Source organism: Schistocerca gregaria, chromosome 7 (assembly GCF_023897955.1).
Source record: "Schistocerca gregaria isolate iqSchGreg1 chromosome 7, iqSchGreg1.2, whole genome shotgun sequence".
Lineage (NCBI taxonomy): Eukaryota > Metazoa > Arthropoda > Insecta > Orthoptera > Acrididae > Schistocerca > Schistocerca gregaria.
Genome location: NC_064926.1, coordinates 316,546,443 through 316,568,949, shown reverse-complemented (window position 1 = coordinate 316,568,949; position 22,507 = coordinate 316,546,443). Strand labels below are relative to the sequence as shown.

The window sequence follows — 22,507 nt, the reverse complement described above, 5'->3', positions numbered from 1 at the left end:
CATTGAACCCGGCAGACTATCTTTTGTCTGCCTACATGTGCCAGTATTTTTCATGCTCATATTTTCCGTTCTAGGGAGGAAGATCACGCTGTAACCTGTATGTATGTGTCTTTATTCTCACCATAATCAGAACTGACAGTCAGTACGAACTGTACCGGTTACCACTTATCCTAAACATGGATTCATATTCGCTTTGAATGAATGTGGGTATAACAACAGCTGCATGGAACTAGGCAACTTCAGGTGAAGGCCCTTGGTTTAGATTTAAGGTAGCAGCATGAGAAGTCAGTTTAAGGTTATTTTAGAAGCCAGATCTGGTGGCCTCAAGTCAGTGCGGCTCTGTGTCGCCAGAGGCTGCTGTGCTTTATCTACAGTGACAGAAAAAAATTCATAATACGAAAAAATAATTTCTGGAATACATTTGTGTCGGTAACATATTAAAGTGATTAACATTGCAAGATAACAGGATAAGTCATTACAAATGTGAAATGCTGGTACATTACTAATCGTTGTAACCATCATGAATACAAGTATGCAAACGTCCATGCGTTATGTTTGTACAGGTGCCGGATGTCAGTTTGCGGAATGAAGTGCCTCTTGCACTTGGTCAGGCAGTACAGGAACGGTTAATGCTGTTTGTGGATGGCGCTGAAGTTGTCGTCCGATGATGTCCCGTATGTGCTTGCCCAGAGACTGATCTGGGGATTTAGCAGGCCAAGGCAACATATCGTTACGTTGTAGTGTACATTGGGTTACATCATCGGTATGGGGCGAGCGTTATCCTGTTGGAAAACATCCCCTTAAATGCTGTTCATGAATAGCAAAAGAATGTTCAAATGTGTGTGAAATCTTATGGGACTTAACTGCTAAGGTCATCAGTCCCTAAGCTTCCACACTACTTAACCTAAATTATCCTAAGGACAAGCACACACACACACACACACACACATACACACACACACACACACACGCCCGAGGTAGGACTCAAACCTCCGCCGGGACCAGCCGCACAGTCCATGACTGCAGCGCCCAAGACCGCACGGCATGAATAGCAGCACAATAGGTCGAATCACCAGTCGGAGGCACAGATTTGCAGTCATGGTGCGTGGGCTACCGATGAGAGTGCTCCTACCGTCATACGAAATAGCACCCCAGACCATAACTCCAGTGGTAGGTTCAGTTTGTCTAGTACGCATACAGATCGGTTGTAGTAGGCCCTCAGCTGGCCTCGTTCTAACCAACACACAGCCATCACTGCGACGAGGCAAAACCAACACTCATCAGAAAACACAACAGAATTCCATCCTACCCTCCAATGAACTCTCGCTTGTTACCGCTGAAGTTCCAAATGGTGGTGGTTTGGGCTCAGTGAAATGCACGCTGCAGGCCTCCTGGCTCGGAGTTGCCTTTAAAGTAATCGATTTGTTACAGTTCGCTGTGGTGTCAGCTGCAGCTCACATTGCTGCTACAGATGCAGTACTACACTCCTGAGCCATACGCCGAACACGATGGTCTTCCCTCTCGATAGCACCACGTGGCAGTCCGAAGCCCGGTCTTCTTGCGGCCGAACATTCTCGTGATCACCGCTGACAGCAATCATGTACAGTGGCGGCATTCCTGCCAAGTCTTTCGGCAGTATCGCAGAAGCGACACTCAGCTTCTCCGTTCAGACTCACTCTGGTGTTGATAATGGCGTCTTTGTCGCCTTGAATGCATTATACACTAACACCAACTGACCACGTCCAATCTCAAAGGTAACTAAAGTTCACGACCTGTACGGCGTGTATTTAAAGCAAATCTGGATTGCATCTCCAAAGCAGCGCTAATAGTCCCACTCTTACGAGGCTGGCAAGAAATTTGAACAAACGTCAGACTTTCAGATGTAGCAACACGTCTACCGACTTTCGTTTATATCGTTCAACTCCATCTGGTGTTGCGTTTTTTTCCCGTCACTATATTATTGCAAAGTACGTTCGTAAGGTCAAGAGACATGCCTGGAACGATTTTTCGATTTAAAACTCGAATTTATGAAGGAAAAAAGAGCACGGGAACGAACATTAGACATCGGAAATGAATTGCAGACCTCGCACTTGGAATTTTTTTGATTTGATGCGGATGCATTTAAAAAGAAAATGGCGTTGCAGAAGGGACACACTCTGACAGAAACAGTCAAGTTCCCTAAACTCACTAGCGTTAAAGAAAATGCGAGGTTTGTAGGTTTCACTGTGACCTTGAAAGAATTGCAAGGACAGTTTTCTAAATATTTTGAGAGCACTGCTAATCTTACATCTTTTTCGAGCTATTTTATAAACCGTTTGTCGCTCTTTGTAACAGGGGCGAGGGATGTGAATTTTTAGAGAGAAGTTGACGGGAAGTTGACAAATGCTGTCGCAGCAGCAGTCGTTGCTCCATGATCAAGCAAGTAGCAACTTTTGGATGGGTATTAGCTCATTTTGAATTAGGTTTCGCCGTAACGATGAAACACCATTGTTAGGAGCAGTGCGAACTCTCGCGAGTGACGGTTGTAGAATCGTGTTTACGTAAATTCAGTTGGAACCGAATTCGGGGTTTGATGGGTTACGTAATATTTCATGGAACGTATGCCCAGCTGATTACCTTTGTTCCTTTCGTTGTTAGTCACGAGCTGGTTTTGATGTTTTAACTGGTCCCGGCGGAGGTTCGAGTCCTTCCTCGGGCATTGGTGTGTGTGATTTTCCTTAGGATAATTTAGGTTAAGTAGTGTGTAAGTTTAGGGACTGATGGCCTTAGCAGTTAAGTCCCATAAGATTTCACACACATTTCAACTTTGATGTTTCAATTAGTAATGGAAGTGATGATTTTTGCTTTCGAATCTTTGTGTGTAAGTAATTTCGAGTCCATGCTACACTCCCTTAATCCACTCGTCCTTTCGCTGAGAAATACTCTGTACATTAGTATTGTTTACTGGCATGGAATCAAAGTTTTAGTATTTTTTAAGTTTGTTCCACGTAAATTTTGTCTGAGGAGTACGCTCCATTTATGAAATAAATGCTAACAACGCAGCTAATTAATTCGTTACGCTGCTCCTCAAAGTCCACAGGAGCAGATTTCGCCATGACTTGTGATGCTTACCGTGCTGCGCCCTGAGAGATACAATTACTTAATATCTTAACAGACTGTGATCCCTGATCGGTCATTCTGGAGTTCGATAACTAAAATTCCGGTTTCCTGATTGGGATGGAGAGTAAGGCTCAAAAACAATTAAAATTTCATCGAAATTCAGACGGCTTGGCCTTCAGGCCCGAATAAATAATATTAACTGCAGTGTTTGTGCACAGTTGGCGCTCAGCTACCCAAACTTCTTGTTATAAGGCGAAGTGAATCACTGTTATCCGAAATGCGGCCACTTTTAACGTGACACATGATACCGGTGGAAACATTTTGGCAACAAAATGCGAACATCGCACCTTATTCCAGAGTAACTCGCAGTCTCTGGAGCTAACATCTAGGTTACGAACGAGAACATCCATTCCTCTCTCTCTCTCTCCGTTCGTTACAGGCGTGTTCCGATAACGATCTTTGGCAAGTTATCTGACTTGTTGGACACCCCTTGATGAATTATTTGCGCGTACAACTTACCTCCTATCTTCAAGTCCCTTCAGTTCTCCATAAATAAGCAGTTTTTCTTATTTTGTGAATCACTTTTTTTTCAGATCAACCAGCACCTAATACACGTGAATGACACAGACAGAATGAAACCATAATTTCCTCTGCGCCCCTTTCAAACGGGTACCTCAGCTGTGCAACACTCCGTTTCCTCCTTATCCATTGTGACGCATTCCTTATCTAGATATGAAATCACGAATTTCCGCATAAGGAAGCCATCTATTTCATATTCAGAACAGCTAAATATGTTACAACTATCGTAATTTCTTCGAAGCCACCAATCGAATTTCGAAGAGTGAACCGCCGTTGAATTGGCCTCTTTTAGAACTGTGTACTTGCAGTGGAAAATACTATAGGTGCATTTCAAAACACCGAAGTGAAACCAATATCTCTGTGATTTATGTAGCTGTAAAAAGAGACCATTCATCGTTTACTGAACACTTTTTCACAACTTCACAACTCGTCGGAGTAAAAACATAATTAAAAAATATTAAACGGTTCCGGTAATCGTTACAGAGCGCAAGCGGTGCAACAAACGTGTCTGAAGAGGAGGCAACGCGAAGAATCACATTTCGTGGCTGGGATAGGGGGTCTTGGTGGTTCCTGTTTGAGTTAGGAACATGCGGTAAAAAGTTTTTGGATTAGCCCGGACCAGCGGCCATTTGTACAGCTACTCGAACATATCTTATTGAAGTTGTGGCTCATCGTATAGAGCAAAGTTTGAACGAAGAACCGGAGCCCGGCGTCCAGAGTATTGTCCGAATCGAATAATTCTCTTCGAAAAAGATTTCAATTAGTCTAAAATTAATGTTCAAATAATGGCACCATCTATATGTGCACAGTTTGGATTTTACGTGCAAAAACAGCCACCCTTAAATAAATCCGGACTGGAGTGAGACTGATAGTTTAAACTTGGTCCCTCGGTGCATCGGACCTTAGACTAAAAGAAATTTTAACCGTTTGAAAAAAAAAAATCTTGCTTCGCTCTGATTTTGCTTGCAAAAAACACTTTTCTAGGGAGGTAATTGAAGCGCTCCACTTCTATACATCTTGTACACTTGTACGAATCAGTCCAAACTTTCCACGAAGGTAGATGAATTGATACAGTCGAAACGAATTTTTTTATCGAATAATCTTTATCCATTATCGAAATATGATGGTATATAGTTGAGCGAAACGTTGCACGTAAAATTCATTATTAACTGAACTGAATGAGCGGAAGCGTTTTAAAGGAAATAAGATAAGTAAAACAAAAAGGAATTAAGATAAAATGGAAAACTCGCTTCATTCGGATTTTACATGCAAAATACACGACTTTGTGAGTATTTTTACGTACACCGCTTCTATTTTTCTGACTTGTGCGAATTGGTTCAAATGTCGTAAGAATGTAGACAAACAGATGTAATTAATGGTCGTCCTGTTTTCTGAGAGAGGTTCATCCGTTGCGACGATATAAGAAACATGGTTCGCAGATGATACCTGAGACATTCTACAGTCGTGTAGACGTAAGAAGTTCCCTGACGGCGAGCAGCGACTGTTGCCAACTCTCCACCTAGAAGCGCTAACAGCTGCAGGAGAACCAGTAGTCATCTTAAATCAGCGACAACGCTGAGGTGTTACCACAGACACATTTATAAAATGGCTCTCCTAGCGTGTTTTATTCTCAAAATGTCCCGCGTTTAGTGCTTCGTTCAAAGGAAGTCACCTTGACAGTTAAAGCAACTTTATATGTGTAAAATGGCTAGGCCTTGAAGACAGGAACTTTTTGACTGTTTGCCTTCCTAGAGTCTTTTGTTCTCGAAATGTCCTAAATTTAGTAACTGATTCCAAAAAGGAGTTTCGACAGTTAAAAACCACACCAATGCAATTTTTCATTTGCAATAAATCCAACATTTCACCTCCGACAATCTGATAATATGTGTATTTAAAAAGATCAGCTGGCAGCGAGGACTTAACGGCTTTAACAACAACTGATACAGAAACCAGGTTCCAACTATAAAGTCGAAGGGCATAATAGGGAAGCAGTAAGTGAGAAGAGATTTAGAGTGGGTTTTAGCCTATCCCATGTGTTATTCAATCTGTACACTGAGCAAGTAGTAAAGGAAAACCAGAGAAAAATTTGGAATAGGAATTAAAGTACAGGCAGAACAAAAAAAAAAAAAAAGAACTTCGTGGTTTTCCAACGACAATGCAACTGCGTCAGAGACGGCAAGGGACACGAAAGATCAATTGAACGTTTGCATACACAGTTGAAAACAGGTTATAAGACGTACGTCAACAAAAGTGAAATAAGGGTGATAGAATGTAGTTGAATTGAAGCAGATGATGCTAGATGACTTAATTTAGGAAATGAAGCAATAAAAGCATTTAATGAGTTTTATTTCTTGGGTAGCAAAATTACTGGTGATGGCCGAAGTAGAAAGGATATGAAGTTTGGACTAGATATAACATAAAAGCATTTGTGAAAAAGAAGGATTTCTTAACATCTAACATAAATGCAAAACATCAGTGATAAGATCGGCTACGGTTGTAATGAGGAGGAATGAAACATGGACTGTGGGAAAACCGGAACAGAAAAGAATCGAAGAATTTGAGATGTGGTGCTACAAGCGATTGTTAAAATTAAGTGGACTGATAAGTTCAGGAATGTGGAGATTCTGCGCGGACAGGGAGAGGAAAGGCATGTGTGGAAAACACTGACAAGGAGAAGAGATAGGATGATAGGACATTTGTTAAGACATGAGGGAATGACTCCCGTAGTACTAGATGGAGCTGTAGAGGGCAAAAACTGTAGAGGAAGGCAGAGATTGGAATACATCCAGTACCTAATTGAGGACGTTGGTTGCAAGTGCTGTTCTGAGATGAAGAAGTTGGCACAGGTGACGAATTCGACGAATTCGTGGCGACCCCCCCACCCCCCACCCCCCAAAAAAAGACCAGTTGTAAGTTTCTTTATTTCCTAAAAGGAAAGTACAACCCGGCTTCGAGACTGGCACAGTAGCTTCGCGGGCAGTGCCGTGGATTGATAAGCAAAGGGCCTAGGTTCGATTCCCTACCGGGTCGGAGACTTTCACCGTTCGGGCAATGGATGTTGTGTTTTCCTTACGTTCATATCGTCATAATTGACATTCTACTATTGCGATGGCTGAATGGGACGTCCCGAAAGCCAGATAAAAAAAAAGGTAGAGAGAGAGAACAATAAACGTTTTCGGGACCTGTGTCATCTTCAGGTGCACCTGCAAAGTTATAAAGAGATGATGCAGCCTATCCAAATTGTGTGCACCTGCAAAGTTATAAAGAGATGATGCAGCCTATCCAAATTGTGAGCATTAAAAAAACTATACCGAAGTTATACTAAAATTATTAGTAGAAAACCCCATGTTCGCACACAAAATGTGGTTCCATAAAAGTCGATTAACAGAAGGTTAAGCTAGGTTAAAATAGCGTATCTCTGGTACATGGCATAAAACTGAACAGCTGTAGCGGATCTTATTGTTGATGATAAATATCGACAGTTGTGGATGTCCCGTAAGAGAAACATGAATAAATGTAAGCGTGATGAATTCTTCTCTGAAGATACTTGTGTATAGTATAGCCTTGTACGAAAGTGGAAGATGAATAGAGGAGGCACTGAATCGTACTGCAGAAAAAAGAAAATTATGGCACAACTTGACCAAAGACGAAATAGGTCGAAAGGACACAGCTTGAGACATGGAAGAAACGCCAATTTAGTAATGGTGAGGAGGAGGGAGGAAGGAGGTGGGATAAAATTGTGGAGGGAAACCAAGGGATCAATACAGTAAGAAGGTTAAGATGAACTTTGATTGCAGTAATTATTCGGGGATGAAGGGACTTGAACAGGGTAGCATAGCATAGAGAGCTGCATTAAACCAGTCCTCGGGCTGAAGACAGCAATAACAGCAACAACAAGTACTGTCTACAACATACTATTTAAACCCGATGTTTATTTTTTTGGTAGGCAATGCCTCAGCTTTTGATTCTTGTGAATCGGCTAGTCATAAGTGACGGTACACGGTGTTGTTTCTCCAAAAACATGTGCTTCTGAAGTCTCTAGACTCATGAATCGCTTAACATCGAATGCACCCATATGCAGAACATTACAGCTAAACGATATTGGTGGAAGGCAGAACAAACACATCTCCGTATTTGAAAATCGTTTTTCTTCCGTTTAGTCGTTCGAGGTGGTGTGGTTCGTAAAGAGTAATAGCGTGCTATCTCCTGACTGATCCCGACGGTTCATCTCGAGCAGTCAGTGCCAGATGTGGACACCAACTCACCTTGAGTCCCGCCTGGAGGAGGTGCTTGACCATCTCGAGGCCGATGCCTGAAGCTCCCCCCGTAACGATGGCCACCTTACCCTGCAGCTCCATGTCGGTGTTCTGCTGCTGTGCCTCTGCTGACGACCGCCCGCTGTCGCTACCACAAATATTTGTCGATACCAGCCACAGGCGCTGTTATGTAACACGTAATCTTACAGCTATCGCCACGTAAGTGTTGTTTATTTGTGTAGCGGATATGGACTGTTAGATGCTGCGTAGTCGCAAGTTAAAGTGTCATGGCACCGACCAAAAACGGTGACTTTGTTTTCGTTTCCCAATCCGTGGCTTTATGCAGTCGTCTATTTTCGTCTTTCCCTGTACTAATCTTATCATTGCTCCGCTCTCTCCCCATCCAAAGCCATCTGTAAACAGTAGTAAACATCGAACTTTAGCCTTTTGTTCGTTTTAAAGAGTACCTCTGTCTCGACTCACAATGTAACTGGCTTTTCACGATGACATATAGACTTCAGCAATGACCTAAACACATTCCCCCTACATACAGGGTTACCATAAATGATTCATTCGTTTTCTAAGATCTAATTTTTTCGAAGTATTTCATATACGATTATGATTTAGGCGCGAAGAGAACTATAGACTCAACAATTTTACATACTGCACGCTACAAATGTTCTACGAGTGCCACTCTGGCCACACGACACATGTCCAGCTGTCATAAATTTCGTTCCTTATCTTAAATAGTAACATTATATCAATGGCTATACTGAAGCACTTTTCGTTCTCTGAGTTGTTTCAGTTACGTAAATAAGGTCCTTCATGTACACCCAAAGGAAAAAGTCACAAGGCATTAAGTCAGACAACCTGTATGGCCAAGGGAACAGTCACCTTCACCAGTACGATCAATCCAGCAATATGGAAGTTCCTCTTTTAGATAGCGACAAACATCGATGTTCCAACTAGGGGGTGCCCGTCTTACTGCAAAATCTCCGACACATTTTTCTGCGGTATACCAAGCCTATGGCTTGCACGGACAGCAGATTTTTTTTTTTGGACTACGTACAAAATTTCCCGTCTTACTGTCGACAGTTACATGTGGTACACTTACTAGACCGGTATTTTTCTGGTAACAGAGACAACCAGTGCGCCTAAATTGTCGATTCCAACGCACAACTCTCTGGCAACTGCTATTTTCTATAATTCCTTATAATACATGCATCAGTGTTGTAACAGGCATCTCGCATACTTCGACGTATAAGAACTCTTTTCTTTTAATTATCGCCATTTCGTCGAGCTGCAGCACACTTTTAAATTACTACAAGAACTGGTAGTACAAGTTGCATGATTGACAAAATGGTAGGACAGTAATTCTGGATATTGGTGGGAAACTGGCAGTTTGGTTGGAAATCAAATCGGGAGACTGGAAAATTGGCTGTATAATTGATAAAATGGCGCCGCGACGGCCTACATATGGCATACATGGCATACGCCACAGTTGCTCCACATGAACCACAACTGTGCCATAGTTACGCCACGCCAGAAAGACGCCACATTTACACCCCACATACTCCACACACATACCATACATATGTTGTGCAGACACCGTGGTAAGGTATTTTTCTACTATAAAACAACGTTGTCATAGCATCATCAATAAAAATGTTAGAGGAGTAGCTCTAAATCTGGAAATTGGTAAACTGACAATTTGATACGACACAAAATCTGAAAACTGGTAAAATTAGCTGTAAAACTGGTAAACTGATAGGACACCAAATCTGATAACTGTTAAAATTGGTAGAGTGTGCCACAACATTGAACAGTTCATTTGGGTGTGTATCTCAAATGGTTCAAATGGCTCTAAGCAGTGTGGTACTTAATATTTGAGGCCATCAGTCCCCTAAACTTAGAACTACCTAAACCTAAGTAACCTAAGGACATCACACAGATTCATGCCCGAGGCAGGATTCGAACCTGCGACTGTAGCAACCTCGTGGTTCCGGACTGGAGCGCCTAGAACCGCTTGGCCACAGCGGCCGGCGGGTGTGTATCTGCCTATTGTATAAATGCGTCCTTTCTTGCAGAAAAAGAGGAGTGTAATGTAAATAATTGGTTGCCTCGCCCAGCTACACTTCAGCAAGAGCTAATCACGACGTCACAATGTAGCCAGTACTCAAAAGTATTCGAACTATCAGATTTATTTATCAAATATGTGCTTTTGCTCACAACCAGTATCTGTAACGTTCCACTGTTCTCTGGCAGTTTACTTTCCAATCTAGGTCTGTGCTCCGTAGTGAGAGGATTATGTTGGGGGTATTTGATGTAAGCAATTACTTTTCTATTATTACTCAAATTACATGAGTTTTCATCAATCGCTGTAGTGAGGGGTAGAGTTAAAGAAAATGCTAAGATGAGATAGGTGACAGCGTATTCCGTAAAAATTGAGCTAAATTTTAACATGAGATACTTTGACAATATGCTGTATGTGAATTCTAAAAATATGTCGGCCCTCTAGGCGAATTTTGTGTGTGTGTGTGTGTGTGTGTGTGTGTGTGTGTGTGTGTGTGTGTGTATGTGTGTGCGTTTGTGCGTGCGTGTGTGTGTGTGTGTGTGTGTGTGTGTGCACGTGTGTGCGTGCGCGTGGTCGTGTGATTGTGACCGAACCTAAAAATCGTAGCCAACGTTAGCGTGATTAATGCCTTTTGACTCTAGCTGCAAAGTACTGAAGATTTTCTGTAAGCACTGCACAAATATTGATACTATGTAATGCATTTCATTAAAGACAGTGTGTTCGGAAGCTGCCGTTATAAATTCCTAGGACTTTTAGACCGTAGTGAATACATAATATTTTGAATAGGAACCCACATCCGGAAACGTGCCATTTCCTTTCTACGACTGTTTCAATCCAGATGTGCCAAAGCCTGCACAGGAAAAGAGAAAAATCTCATATTTTGCTTGATCTTCCTACAAAACGTATTGGACTCGATCTTTGAAGCTGTCCCAATAAATGTCCGTCAGGAAATGTGGTTTCACCATGATGGTGCATCACTTCACTTCTCACAAGGGATTCGGAGTCATCTCAACACACGATATGGTGAAAGACGAGTAGGCCGGATTGGTCTAACCGCGTGGCCGCCGTGATTCCGGATTTAACTCCTATGGCGGGGCCGTATGCAAAGTTTAATTTACGAGACTCCAGTAGAAGCAGCGGAAGGTATGCTGCCACGAGTTCTGGCCCCTACACTAGAAACTGAAGAGACACCAGATGGGGTGGAGAGTGTGTACCAGAACATGCTTCGTAGTACAACGTCTGTAACGACGTTAGTGGTGGCCATATCGAGCCTCTGTTGTAATGTAACTGTACTGCTCTGTACATACATAATGCTGGGTTCTTTTTGGTTTGCAGCAATGTAACGCTTAATGTTTAGGTGTTAATACAACCAAATATGCTCAAGTGATAAATGGATGTTTGGTTAGGTTTCCGTTCGAATTGTTACCTAATAATTGCCCTGCGTCACGCCTAACTCACTTCCTCAAGCAGAAGTGGACGAGTTAAATATCTCAGTGTAAACTGCGGTAGAACGTAAATAGTGTTTCCAGACATGGGTTCCTATTCAAAATGTTGTGTATTCCTTCCCCCTCTACAAAGTTCTGTTATGAAACTTCCTGGCAGATTAAAACTGTGTGCCCGACCGAGACTCGAACTCGGGACCTTTGCCTTTCGCGGGCAAGTGCTCTACCAACTGAGCTACCGAAGCAAAGGTCCCGAGTTCGAGTCTCGGTCGGGCACACAGTTTTAATCTGCCAGGAAGTTTCATATCAGCGCACACTCCGCTGCAGAGTGAAAATCTCATTCTGGAAAGTTCTGTTAGTTTGTAACGGAAATTTTCGAACTCTCTGTACTTGGGTGTTGTCGATAGGCTTTAGCGATCGCGTATGTTAAGTCTGCTTAACTCATTGATTCCTTTGGGCAGTTACATCTTAGGGTTCCCATAGTTACTGTCTTGAAGACAACAAATTTACTATATTTTGTCCTCACTCTTAACACTAGCAAAGAAAACCTCTGGGAAGGTGATACTTACCTCACCCATACTAACTGCGAACAACCATACACTGGAATACTGATCGAAAATATCGCAGTCGAGACCGTTTGCTTCATTAAGGGACAAACAATAAAAAATCTGTTTTACAAATCTCTATTCATATCTGAACTTGCTTAAGAGAGGATGGTTACATTGCTCTAAATGCGATGGAGAAGATGGTGTATAGTGCAACAGCACAGTTTCTTCTTTCTCTTATGTGTAAGGTACACGAGGAAATTATAAATCGAAGCTTAGCACCCAAAAATACAGCAATCTGCTGCAGGGCGTGATATAACAGTTTCTCAATTTCATCGTTAAAAATTAAAAGTGTATGCAGCTAAATAATAGCTTGCATTTGATAAACGCAGGATCTTTTTTTCTCTTTAGGCCTACGAAATAGCAGTGCTCGATGGTTCTTTTTCTTCTTCGTTTGCTGTTGCCTCATCCCACAGTTGCCCAGGGTCTCAACGGTTAGAACCGGATTTGGCAGCAAATGCATGTCCTGCCACCACCCTGTACCCCCCGGGACAGAAATAGTGTACCACAGCTATCTGCGTCTAGTGTAATCCATGGAACAGAGCAAACATATCCAGGTGTCTGCGAGTTGCATAACTGGGGCGGAACGTGTGGAGAGACCGGTATTCACCTAGCGGGATGTTGGAAACCGCCTAAAAACCACATCTAGACTGGCCGACACACCGACCGACGTCGGTAATCAACTGGGCGGATTCCATCCAGGGCCGGCGTGCCTATCCGAGTCCAGGCTTATGGGGCAGGTAACATTGCTCGACGGTATTATGATAAAAACAATACTTTTCTCGAAACTTCCTGGCAGATTAAAACTGTGTGCCCGACCGAGACTCGAACTCGGGACCTTTGCCTTTCGCGGGCAAGTGCTCTACCATCTGAGCTACCGAAGCACGACTCAGGGCCGGTACTCACAGCTTTACTTCTGCCAGTACCTCGTCTCCTACCTTCCAAACGAGTCTCGGTCGGGCACACAGTTTTAATCCGCCAGGAAGTTTCATATCAGCACACACTCCGCTGCAGAGTGAAAATCTCATTCTGGAAACATCCCCCAGGCTGTGGCTAAGCCATGTCTCCGGAATGTCCTTTCTTTCAGGAGTACTAGTTCTGCAAGGTTCGCAGGAGAGCTTCTGTAAAGTTTGGAAGGTAGGAGACGAGGTACTGTCAGAAGTAAAGCTGTGAGTACCGACCGTGAGTCGTGCTTGGGTAGTTCAGACGGTAGAGCACTTGCCCGCGAAAGGCAAAGGTCCCGAGTTCGAGTCTCGGTCGGGCACACAGTTTTAGTCTGCCATGAAGTTTCATATCAGCGCACACTCCGCTGCAGAGTGAAAATCTCATTCTGGAAATACTTTTCTCCTCCTGCATTAATACTATGTAACACGAACAGGCACTGGCCTACACACTCGGCAGTAGTTCAAATGGCTCTGAGCACTATGGGACTTAACATCTGAGGTCATCAGCCCCTAGAATTAGGAACTACTTAAACCTAACTAACCTAAGTCATCAAACAAATCCATGCCCGAGGCAGGATTCGAGCTTGCGACCATAGAAGTCGCGCGGTTCCGGACTGAAGGGCCGAAAACCGCTCGGACACCGCGGCCGGCCATGGCAGTAGACGGAATGTTTGTTTTGACAAGCTGGGGCTTGCAGAAGTACCTACTCAGTACACATGACGACCACCAGCTCGATAGAAATGAATGTTGGTACAGACAGCAAAATTGCGAGCTACCTAATGAAGATATTGCATTGAACAAATACTCTACCATACGCGATCGCTAATGCATATTCAAGACATCCAAATATTTAATAAAACTGCAGTACTTACCTCAATATTTGTGGAGTGCTTACAGAAAATCTCCAGTATTTGCTGCTAGATACAGAAGGCAATAATGGTGCCAATATTGGTTACCAATTTTAAGTTTAGTCTCACACACACACACACACACACACACACACGCACGCACACATACTCTGTCTCTTTCTCTCTCTCTCTCTCCCTCTCTCTCTCTCTCTTTTCGCCTATAGGATTAACATTTCTGTAGGGTTCACACCCACTGTCATGCCAAAGTATCTATCGTTAATATTTACCACCATTTTGGGGGAATGTCCTATGACATCACACATACTACGTTGCCAAAGTAACTTACTTCACCATTTTTTAAACTCTAGCTACAGGGACTGAATTGGAATTACAATAAAAAATTAATTTCTTCTAATAAATACCAACACCGTAATCCTTTTACTACAAAGCACAGACCTACAACTGAGACCAAATTGCCAAAGAGCAATGAAGCCATGCAGCTTTTCGATGAGTGCAACAGTGGAAGACTAATAAATAAAGCAGGCTGTTCGAATACTTTCAAGTACGGACGACTTCGTGACAACTGCTGTGATTAACTCTTACTTGCTTGATGCTGGACGTAGACCCACATTTGACGTCAGGCAGTTAATTACGTATACCGCACGCAACTTTTTCTGCAAGAATCAATGGATTTACAGAGTAGACAGATACATATCCGCATAAAGTTTTCAACTTTTTTGGTTTATCCTCCTAATTTACCAATTTTACAGCTAATTTTACCCGTTTACAGAGGTGGCACCCTACCAAATTGTCAATTTACCGGTTTCCAAAATTTAGTCCATTTCTGCTAACTTTTATACAGACTATGCTATGACATCGCAATTTTATATTGCCGATGTATCTTACTCTAGCGTATGCATTATGTATGTGTGGCGTATGTGTATGTAGGCGCATTTAGGGCGTAAAAGTGAAGTGTTTGTTGCGTAATTGAGGCGTGTGCGTAGCGTAATTGTGATATAATTGAGTAGTGAAATTGTGGCGTATGTGGCGTATGTGCTGTTGTATGTCGTCGTGAAACTATTTTTACCAATTTCCTTATTTGACATCCCATCAAACTGCCCGTTTCCAGTTTTGGTCTTCTCCCACTTTGTCAATCGTGTAACCAATACTAGTATATTGATATCAATTTAAATGCGCGATACATATGACAATTACAAGACTCCACTGCTGCTGCAAGTTTAGCTGCTAGCACTTTATAAAATGCAAATGTTTGTGTTGTTACTGATTAAAAGGGCTAAAAAATAATATATAAACAGTCATGTCTTCAAGAAGGCAGCCCAATTGCCTAAGAGAACAGTAGTTCGTGGAACAGCATTGGATCAGGGGCCCTTTGGGCTGCGAACATTTGCTGCTGCGGCTGTGCCACTCTGTAGTCGAATCACAACAGGACTGATAGGCATCCTGTGGACAGTGGCAGGATTACATCGATGGGTACATTCATGTCCTGATCCTGCAGTAGACCAGACGCTGTACCAATAGCAACAAATCCTTAGTATAAACCATTGCCTCTGGAGAACGAGTAAGAGATTCCAGTGAAACTTCAGCATGGTACTTGAAACAATTTTTCGTACCATGTGCGCCAGCTCACATGTTGCAGTATTGTTTCAAGAACGCAGGAAAAGTTTCTCTGGAAAGGCCTTAGACATCTTCTATGCAGTCCTGATGCCTCCTCACGCGATTTACATATTTTTGGAGTCCTGAAGAAAGACATCAGTGACTGTCAATTCGGTCGAAAAGGTGCATGACTGGGTACAACGATGTTTCCATACGTAACCGTGTTTCCATGAGACCGTCGTGCTTCACAGTGGAATAAATGTATTACCAGTTATGGCGATTACTTTTGAAATAATAACAACTTTTTTTACTTTTTCCCTGTCTGCCTCATTCTCGAATTCTCTGCCTCGTGATGACTGGGTGTTGTGTGATGTCCTTAGGTTAGTTGGGTTTAAGTAGTTCTAAGTTCTAGGGGACTGATGACCATAGCTGTTAAGTCCCATAGTGCTCAGACCCATTTGAACCATTTGAACCTCATTCTCGTTTAATTGCCGCTTAGACATATGGACACAGATCCAATGACACATACGAGGTACCAATAAGAACGAAATTACTGTTCAGAACATTCGCACTCTTTTCTCCTAAACAATGTAATAGGGAACCAAGTCATATAATGTGTTAAATGCATAAAATCGGCCACCTCTAAGTAAGAACAACCCCACAGGGGGTCCAAAACTCTTTTGTGGATGTGTGTGTGGCGAGCACGGGACACCGAGCTTGTGCAGCTCTCTTTCCTTTCTGTGTTGCATACCTTCCCTTTCCATATCCTTCCCTGTCCCTAATCCTTCACTCCCCCCCTCCCCACCCCTTCCCATCCCCTTTTACCTCTGACAGTTGTGAATGAAAGAATTGGTTTATCTTCTCTTATCTCTACAATGTAAAGTATCTGCCCTTACTTTGCCTTCTTCTCCACTGCAGCGTTTGAGATTTCTTCTCTTCTTTTCAATTCTTTGTTCCTCCCGTTTTCCTTCTTTTCTCCCTGTGCGTCTCTGAAGGCCAACCATGTGTAAGCGTGACGGGGGTAACGCGTAATTCCCCACCCTGGGTAGATAAGTAGGACACTAACGTACCCCTGGTAAAGGCCAGGCCCAGGGAAGGGTAATTACCCTAGCTGGTACCTTCTGAACAAGCTGACTGATCCCTCCCTCCGTTTCTCGGGAGGTGTGACCTGAGGTGTGGCAATCACTTAAGGCGAGAGTGCGCTCAGAGAGGGCCCCCACTAGGAAGGAGCACTCCATCAGAGACACCGGTGATAATGGGGGATACTTTCGCAATGGTTTCTTCTACTTCTACAACTTCTGCCCACAAGAGAAAGCTAGATGAGTCTCAGCCACAGAAAATTCTTCCTTCAGTGGCAAAGTTCTTAGTTGATTCTCTGTCTGACAATGGTCGAGACTTCTCAAAAATCAACCCTTCCATCATTCAGGAAGGTGTCGACTCAACTGCAGGCCCTGTGAAGTCTTGTTCCTGGTACGAAATAACACCTCAGTGTTAGAAACAGACAATGCCTCCAGGCACAAAAATTGCTTCGAACTACACTGCTACACACCTTCTCTGTGGAAGTGCACCATACTTTAAACTCATTGCATGGGGTGGTTTATACAAGATCACTAGACGGATTATGAAATAAGGACATTCAAAATTACCTGTCTGATCAGAGAGTGACAGCCGTACATCGAATAATGAAAAGGGTTGAAAAGGAATAGGTTCCAATCCACTCTCTCTTTTTCTTGATATTTGACAGAGCTCAACTTCCATCGAATATTAAAGTGGGATATAAGATAATTTAAGTTCGCCCTTATATGCCCAACCTTAAGCGTGGTTATCAATGTCAGAGGATTAATTATACCATATGGCCAAATGCATTACCTATGGCAGGGATTGTCCATCCCCACCCCTTCGTTGCATCAACTGTATGGACAACTAAGCTGCTTCCTCTAGTTTGCCCCATTTTTAAAGAAAAATGAATTATTCAGGTAATCGAATGAATGAAAAGGTGTATACCTTTGCTGCTTCGTAGGTTATTCGCCAGTAAAAAGCCCACTGTGCTCCCCACGGGTAAATATAGCACTGTCTCGTCTCTCTGCGACCTACTAAGGAGGCAGCCATGCAGACTTGCGATCTCACCTTAAGCGCTACGGTCGTTAGATCGGCCAGCCCAAAGATCGCCTATTCAACCTCCCCACTATCACCCGCTCACTGTAAGGGTCAACTTTCATCGGCTGCTGCTAAGTCTTGGGCCCCAAAATCGGATGTCAGGACTTCCAAAAAAAGCCTAATCAAGATTTTTTACGTACTCAGACCTCACAACCATCAACTCCTCCTTTATCTCATGGCCCTGTTTCCAAGAAATTTCATAAGAAACATATTTTGTCTCCTCCGCAATGGTGTGCCCCTTCTACAGCGCCACCCAGCAGTAGCGACGCTCGGCCGTCTTCCTTGTCGCCAAGATGCACTGCTGGTGGCCGATCAACCATCCGATCGTTGGTGGCAGGAGGGCCCCCGAACAACATATAGATCAGAATCTTCTGTCTCTGCCTGAATGCATTCTACGCCGTTGGCCACTGGCTCTCAGCTGTCGCTGAGTTGACGACAACCGTGGTGAGATTTTTCCTTTTTTTCGTCCATCATACGTCAGTTATCCACTGGAATATCCACGGAATTCGCTCCAATCGGATGTACTGTCGGTCCCCTTACAACCCTGCTCCCCAGTCGTCTTCTGTCTTCAGGAAACAAAGGTTTGTCCTCATGATCGCTTTGTCTTCACTCATCTCCAATCAGTCCAGTGTGATCTCGCCTCTGTTGCTGGCGTTCCGGCATACAGGCGACTTATGATTCTTCTCCATGATACATTCCATTATCACGAAATCCACTTACATAGTCCCTTCCAAGCTGTTGCTGTACATCATTCCCTATCTCGATTCATCTGTCTTTCTACCATATACATTTCATCATCCACACCAATGGCAAGAGCCGATCTCCTTCATCTCGTTGGTCAGCTTCCACCTCCCTATTTGCTGGCTGGGGACTTCAACGACCACCACCTGCTTTGGGGGTTTCGGCGTCCTCGTCCGAGAGGCTCCCTATTGCTTGACCTCCTCTACCAAGCAGATCTTGTTTGTGTCAACACTGGAGAACCTACATTTTTGTCTGCCTCCACGTCAGCCTACTCTCATTAGGTCCTATTGGTCGCTGCTGTTCAGCTAGCTCGGCGCTTTCAATGGTATGTCCTTGCTGATACAAACACCAGTGACCATTTTCCATGTGTCCGATTGCAGCCACAACTGCCATCTATACACCCAAGACGCTGAAAGCTTTCCCAAACCGATTGGACACTTTTCTCCTCTCTAGCAACATTTGATGACCGTCAATTTCCTTGCAACGATGATCACGTCACTCCTGTTACGGAAGTTATTCTTACAGCCGCGGAACGTTCAATACCTCGTACCTCCCCTTTTCCCTGGCGCCCCCAGTTCCTTGGCGAAACGAGGGGTGACATGACTCAATACACGAGCGGAGACGTGCTCTTCGCGTTTTCCGCTATCATCCTACGTTGGCCAACTGTACCCGCATGCTGTCGGATCATACGCTTTAGCAAGAAGGCAAGCAGGAATTTCTTTACCAGCTCCTTTAAGGGCCCTTTCACACTGGGACACTGGTGACGGTCGCCAGTGATGGTCATTGGTGACTGTGGTGAACACTCTTGGGTCACTGGTTTTCGAAACCGCAGGTATTGCCAACTAATTAGTTAGTGAAATGGACTCGTACAGGGGTAGCAAATAAATTTCGCTAGCCTTTTATAGTTCGAAAAATAAGACATTACATTTTAAAAAAGAACATACAACTCACCAATTTTGTTTTTCTTATCCATGCTCTTCTCATTGAAATCAGGCACAAACTGCGTTATATTTTTGCCACGCACCCTTTTTATGAGTTTGTTGCGATAGTCATCGCTTTTCACATCCCAAATAGGAGGACGGCTTTCTACTTCACCTACAAAGTCTTCCATGTTAATCAAATCTAAACTCATGAGAACAGTGTGTGCAGTATAATGTTCAATGAATATTTCGCGTCTTTTTCTCAGAAATGACTACCTGTCGGTTGGCAAATCGGCAACGCTGTGCCTGTGATCAGTGTTCTAGTGTGAACACTCCAATTCAAACTGATGCATGTACTGCGGTGACTTCTGTGAACACAGTGACCTTATCCGTGACATGTGGCGAGGCTGAGTCGCTGTTGGGTCACAGTGGCTCGGTACGGCGGTGTAGTGTTCCGGTGTGAACCCGCCAGTTCACACGAATGTATCTCTGTCGGTGACTGAAGCTGGTGACCGTCACCTGTGTCCCAGTGTGAATCGGGCCTAACACCTTGCCTGATACCTTCAGTCCCTCATCAGTTGTTTGGAGTCGAATTCGACAGATATCTGGCACATCCAGTCTTACCTCGACTTCTAGGCTAACTGTCGCGCTGGATACCTTAGTGGACCCAGTCGCAATCTCTAACTGATTGGGTAATCACTTTGCTGAGGTTTCGAGCCCTTCTAATTACCCACCAGCCCTTCTCCCAAAGAGATGGGCAGTGGAAGAGCGACCTCTTGCCTTTTCCCCTCAAAGTAGCGAAAGCTACAATGCCGGTTTTTCTATGTCAGAACTCAGACATGCACTCTCCATCTTTAGCTCTTCTGCTCCTAGACCGGATGAAGCCCACGTCCAAATGTCGCTCGATATATCATACCATAGGCTGTCCTACCTCCTTCGCCTTTATAATCGACTCTGGGTCGACAGTACCATTCCCAGAAGAAAGCGGGAAGCTATCGTCATTCCTGTTCCGAAACCTGGAAAGGACAAACATATCCCCTCCAGCTACCACCTAACCTCTCTCACACGTTTTGGTAAATTGTTATTTAGGCTGATGGCTGGAGCCCCGAAATCTTTCAAAGACTGTCCAATGCGGTTTCCGAAAGCATCTTTCCGCAGTTGACCATCTTGTTTGTCTCTCCACATGTATCATGAACAATTTGCTCAGGAAACGCGAAACAGTAGCTATATTTTTTGATATGGATAGGGCATACGATACCTGTTGGAGGACTGGCATCCTCCACACATTGTTTTCATGGGATTTTCGAGGTCGGCTACCCATTTTCATCATTTACGACAGAGACCACATTTAAGGTGCAGGTGAACACTATCCTGTACTTTCTCCCAAGAAAACGGGGTGCCCCAGGGCTCCGTGCTAAATGTTGTACTGTTTGGCATCACCATAAATCCAATTATGGATTGTCTCCTTTCCGATGTCTCGGTCTCCTTCTTTGTCGACGATCTACTAGAGCTGTCAATGGACCAGCCTTCTTGAAAGAGGTCTTCAAGGACATCTCGATCGCCTTCACTCGTGGAGCATCGAAACCAGCTTCCGATTTTCTCTCAGTAAGACCGTCTGTGTAAATTTTTGGCGTCGTATGGAGTTTTATCCGCCTTCCCCACATCTGGGCCCTGTTGACCTTCGGTTAGCGGATGTCGCGAAATTCTTGAGACTTCTGTTTGACAGAAAACTGTGCTGGTGTTCCCACGTTTCATATTTTTCGGCTCGCTGTCTGCGATCCCTCAACACCCACCGTGTCTGAGTCGTACCTCATGGGGAGCAAAGCGAGTGGTCCTGCTCCGCCTACATCATGCCTTAGTGGGCTCGAATTTGGACTATGGAAGCATAGTTTACTCCTCTGCACGGCCGTCTATTCTGACGTCTAGATTCTGTACACCATCGTGGACTGCTGAACCTCCGCTGACCACTCAGCGAGGTGTCCTGAGTCGTTACATTAGTCATCTGTCTTCCATGCCTGCTCGTCCAGCCCATGCCGTGTTCTGCGACGCCTCCTTGGATTTAGGGTGTGCAGGCAGCCCTTACTTTCTACTACCACTGGGAGTCCACTTCCGTCAACTGTTACATTCACTTTCCTTCCAATTTCCTAAAATTTTCTTGACAAATTGGGGTACGACGCCACCTTGGCTTCGCCCTCGGACCTGCCTTCTCCGTGACCTTTGTCAGCTTCCCAAGAAGGATGGTAACCCCCCCCCCCCCCTATACTTTATCGTCGGGAACTTGCTACTCTATGCGCACAAATGGAGTATGCCACATTTATTTACACTGATGGTTCCAAGACCACCTTTGGGTCGGGAGTGCCTACATTATTGACGACATCCCTATTAGATTTCGGCCTCTCGACCAGTGTTCCGTGTTTACTGTGGAGATTTGCGCTGTTGTCCAATACAATTGTAGCCATCGGCGGATACAGTTTATTATATGCTTGTATTCGCTCACCTCTCTTCTCAGCCTCCAAGCTCTTTATGTCTTTTATCCTCCGGCCACATGCTCCATTTGAGGGGGGGGGGGGGGGGAATATCTGTGGCATTCCTCTGGATTCCAGGACATGGTTGTATACGCGGAAACGAGGCAGCCAATATAGCGTCAAAGGCTGCTGTCACCCTTCCTCGGCCGGCTGTTCACATGGTTCCCTTTGCCGATCTATAGGGCGTTTTATGTTGTCGTGTTGCTCTTTTATGGCACACACAATGATCTGCACTTCAGGATAATGAATTAGGGAGCATAAATCCTCTCCCCTGTGCCTGAACCTCTTACTCCCTGCCACGTCGTCGGGAGGAGGTAATTTTAACTAAACTCCAGATTGGGCACTGTCCTTTAGGCATTGACATCATTTAAGTTGCGCTCCTCCCCCGTTTTGCCCCAACTGCTCTCAATAGTGGACAGTGAGACACCTTTTACTTCAGTGCCCCTATTTTACTCCGTTACGCGCCCGTGTACAGCTCTAGCCTGATATATCTTCCATTTTAGCAGATGACAGGCTCTCAGCCAAACGCGTCCTTAAGTTTATAAGTGTTGGTGAGATGACATCGGTCGTTTGAAGTTCTTTTCGGGGAAAACAATCCCCCTTCAAAAGCACTTTTCTAAAATTTCCTTCCGTTTTTAGTTTCCCCCCTTCTTGAGTTTCGCTCTCATTGCTTCTGATTTAAATCGTTATTTTTACTCTTCAC

General features: G+C 44.1%; 1 protein-coding gene across 3 annotated transcripts in view; it reads right to left on the bottom strand.

Moving 5' to 3' along the window:
• LOC126281827 (15-hydroxyprostaglandin dehydrogenase [NAD(+)]-like) overlaps positions 1-22,507 on the bottom strand; it is a 211,435-nt gene that overhangs the window by 88,398 nt on the left and 100,530 nt on the right. Inside the window, exon 2 of one of the 3 annotated variants that reach the window (XM_049981059.1) lies at positions 7,944-8,018. The exons of 1 other annotated variant lie outside the window; for it this stretch is intronic. In XM_049981059.1, the coding sequence (XP_049837016.1) occupies positions 7,944-8,018 (75 nt within the window). Of the gene's footprint in view, positions 1-7,943; positions 8,095-22,507 lie in introns of those variants that run through there. One more of the 3 variants, XM_049981056.1, reaches the window with a different exon arrangement.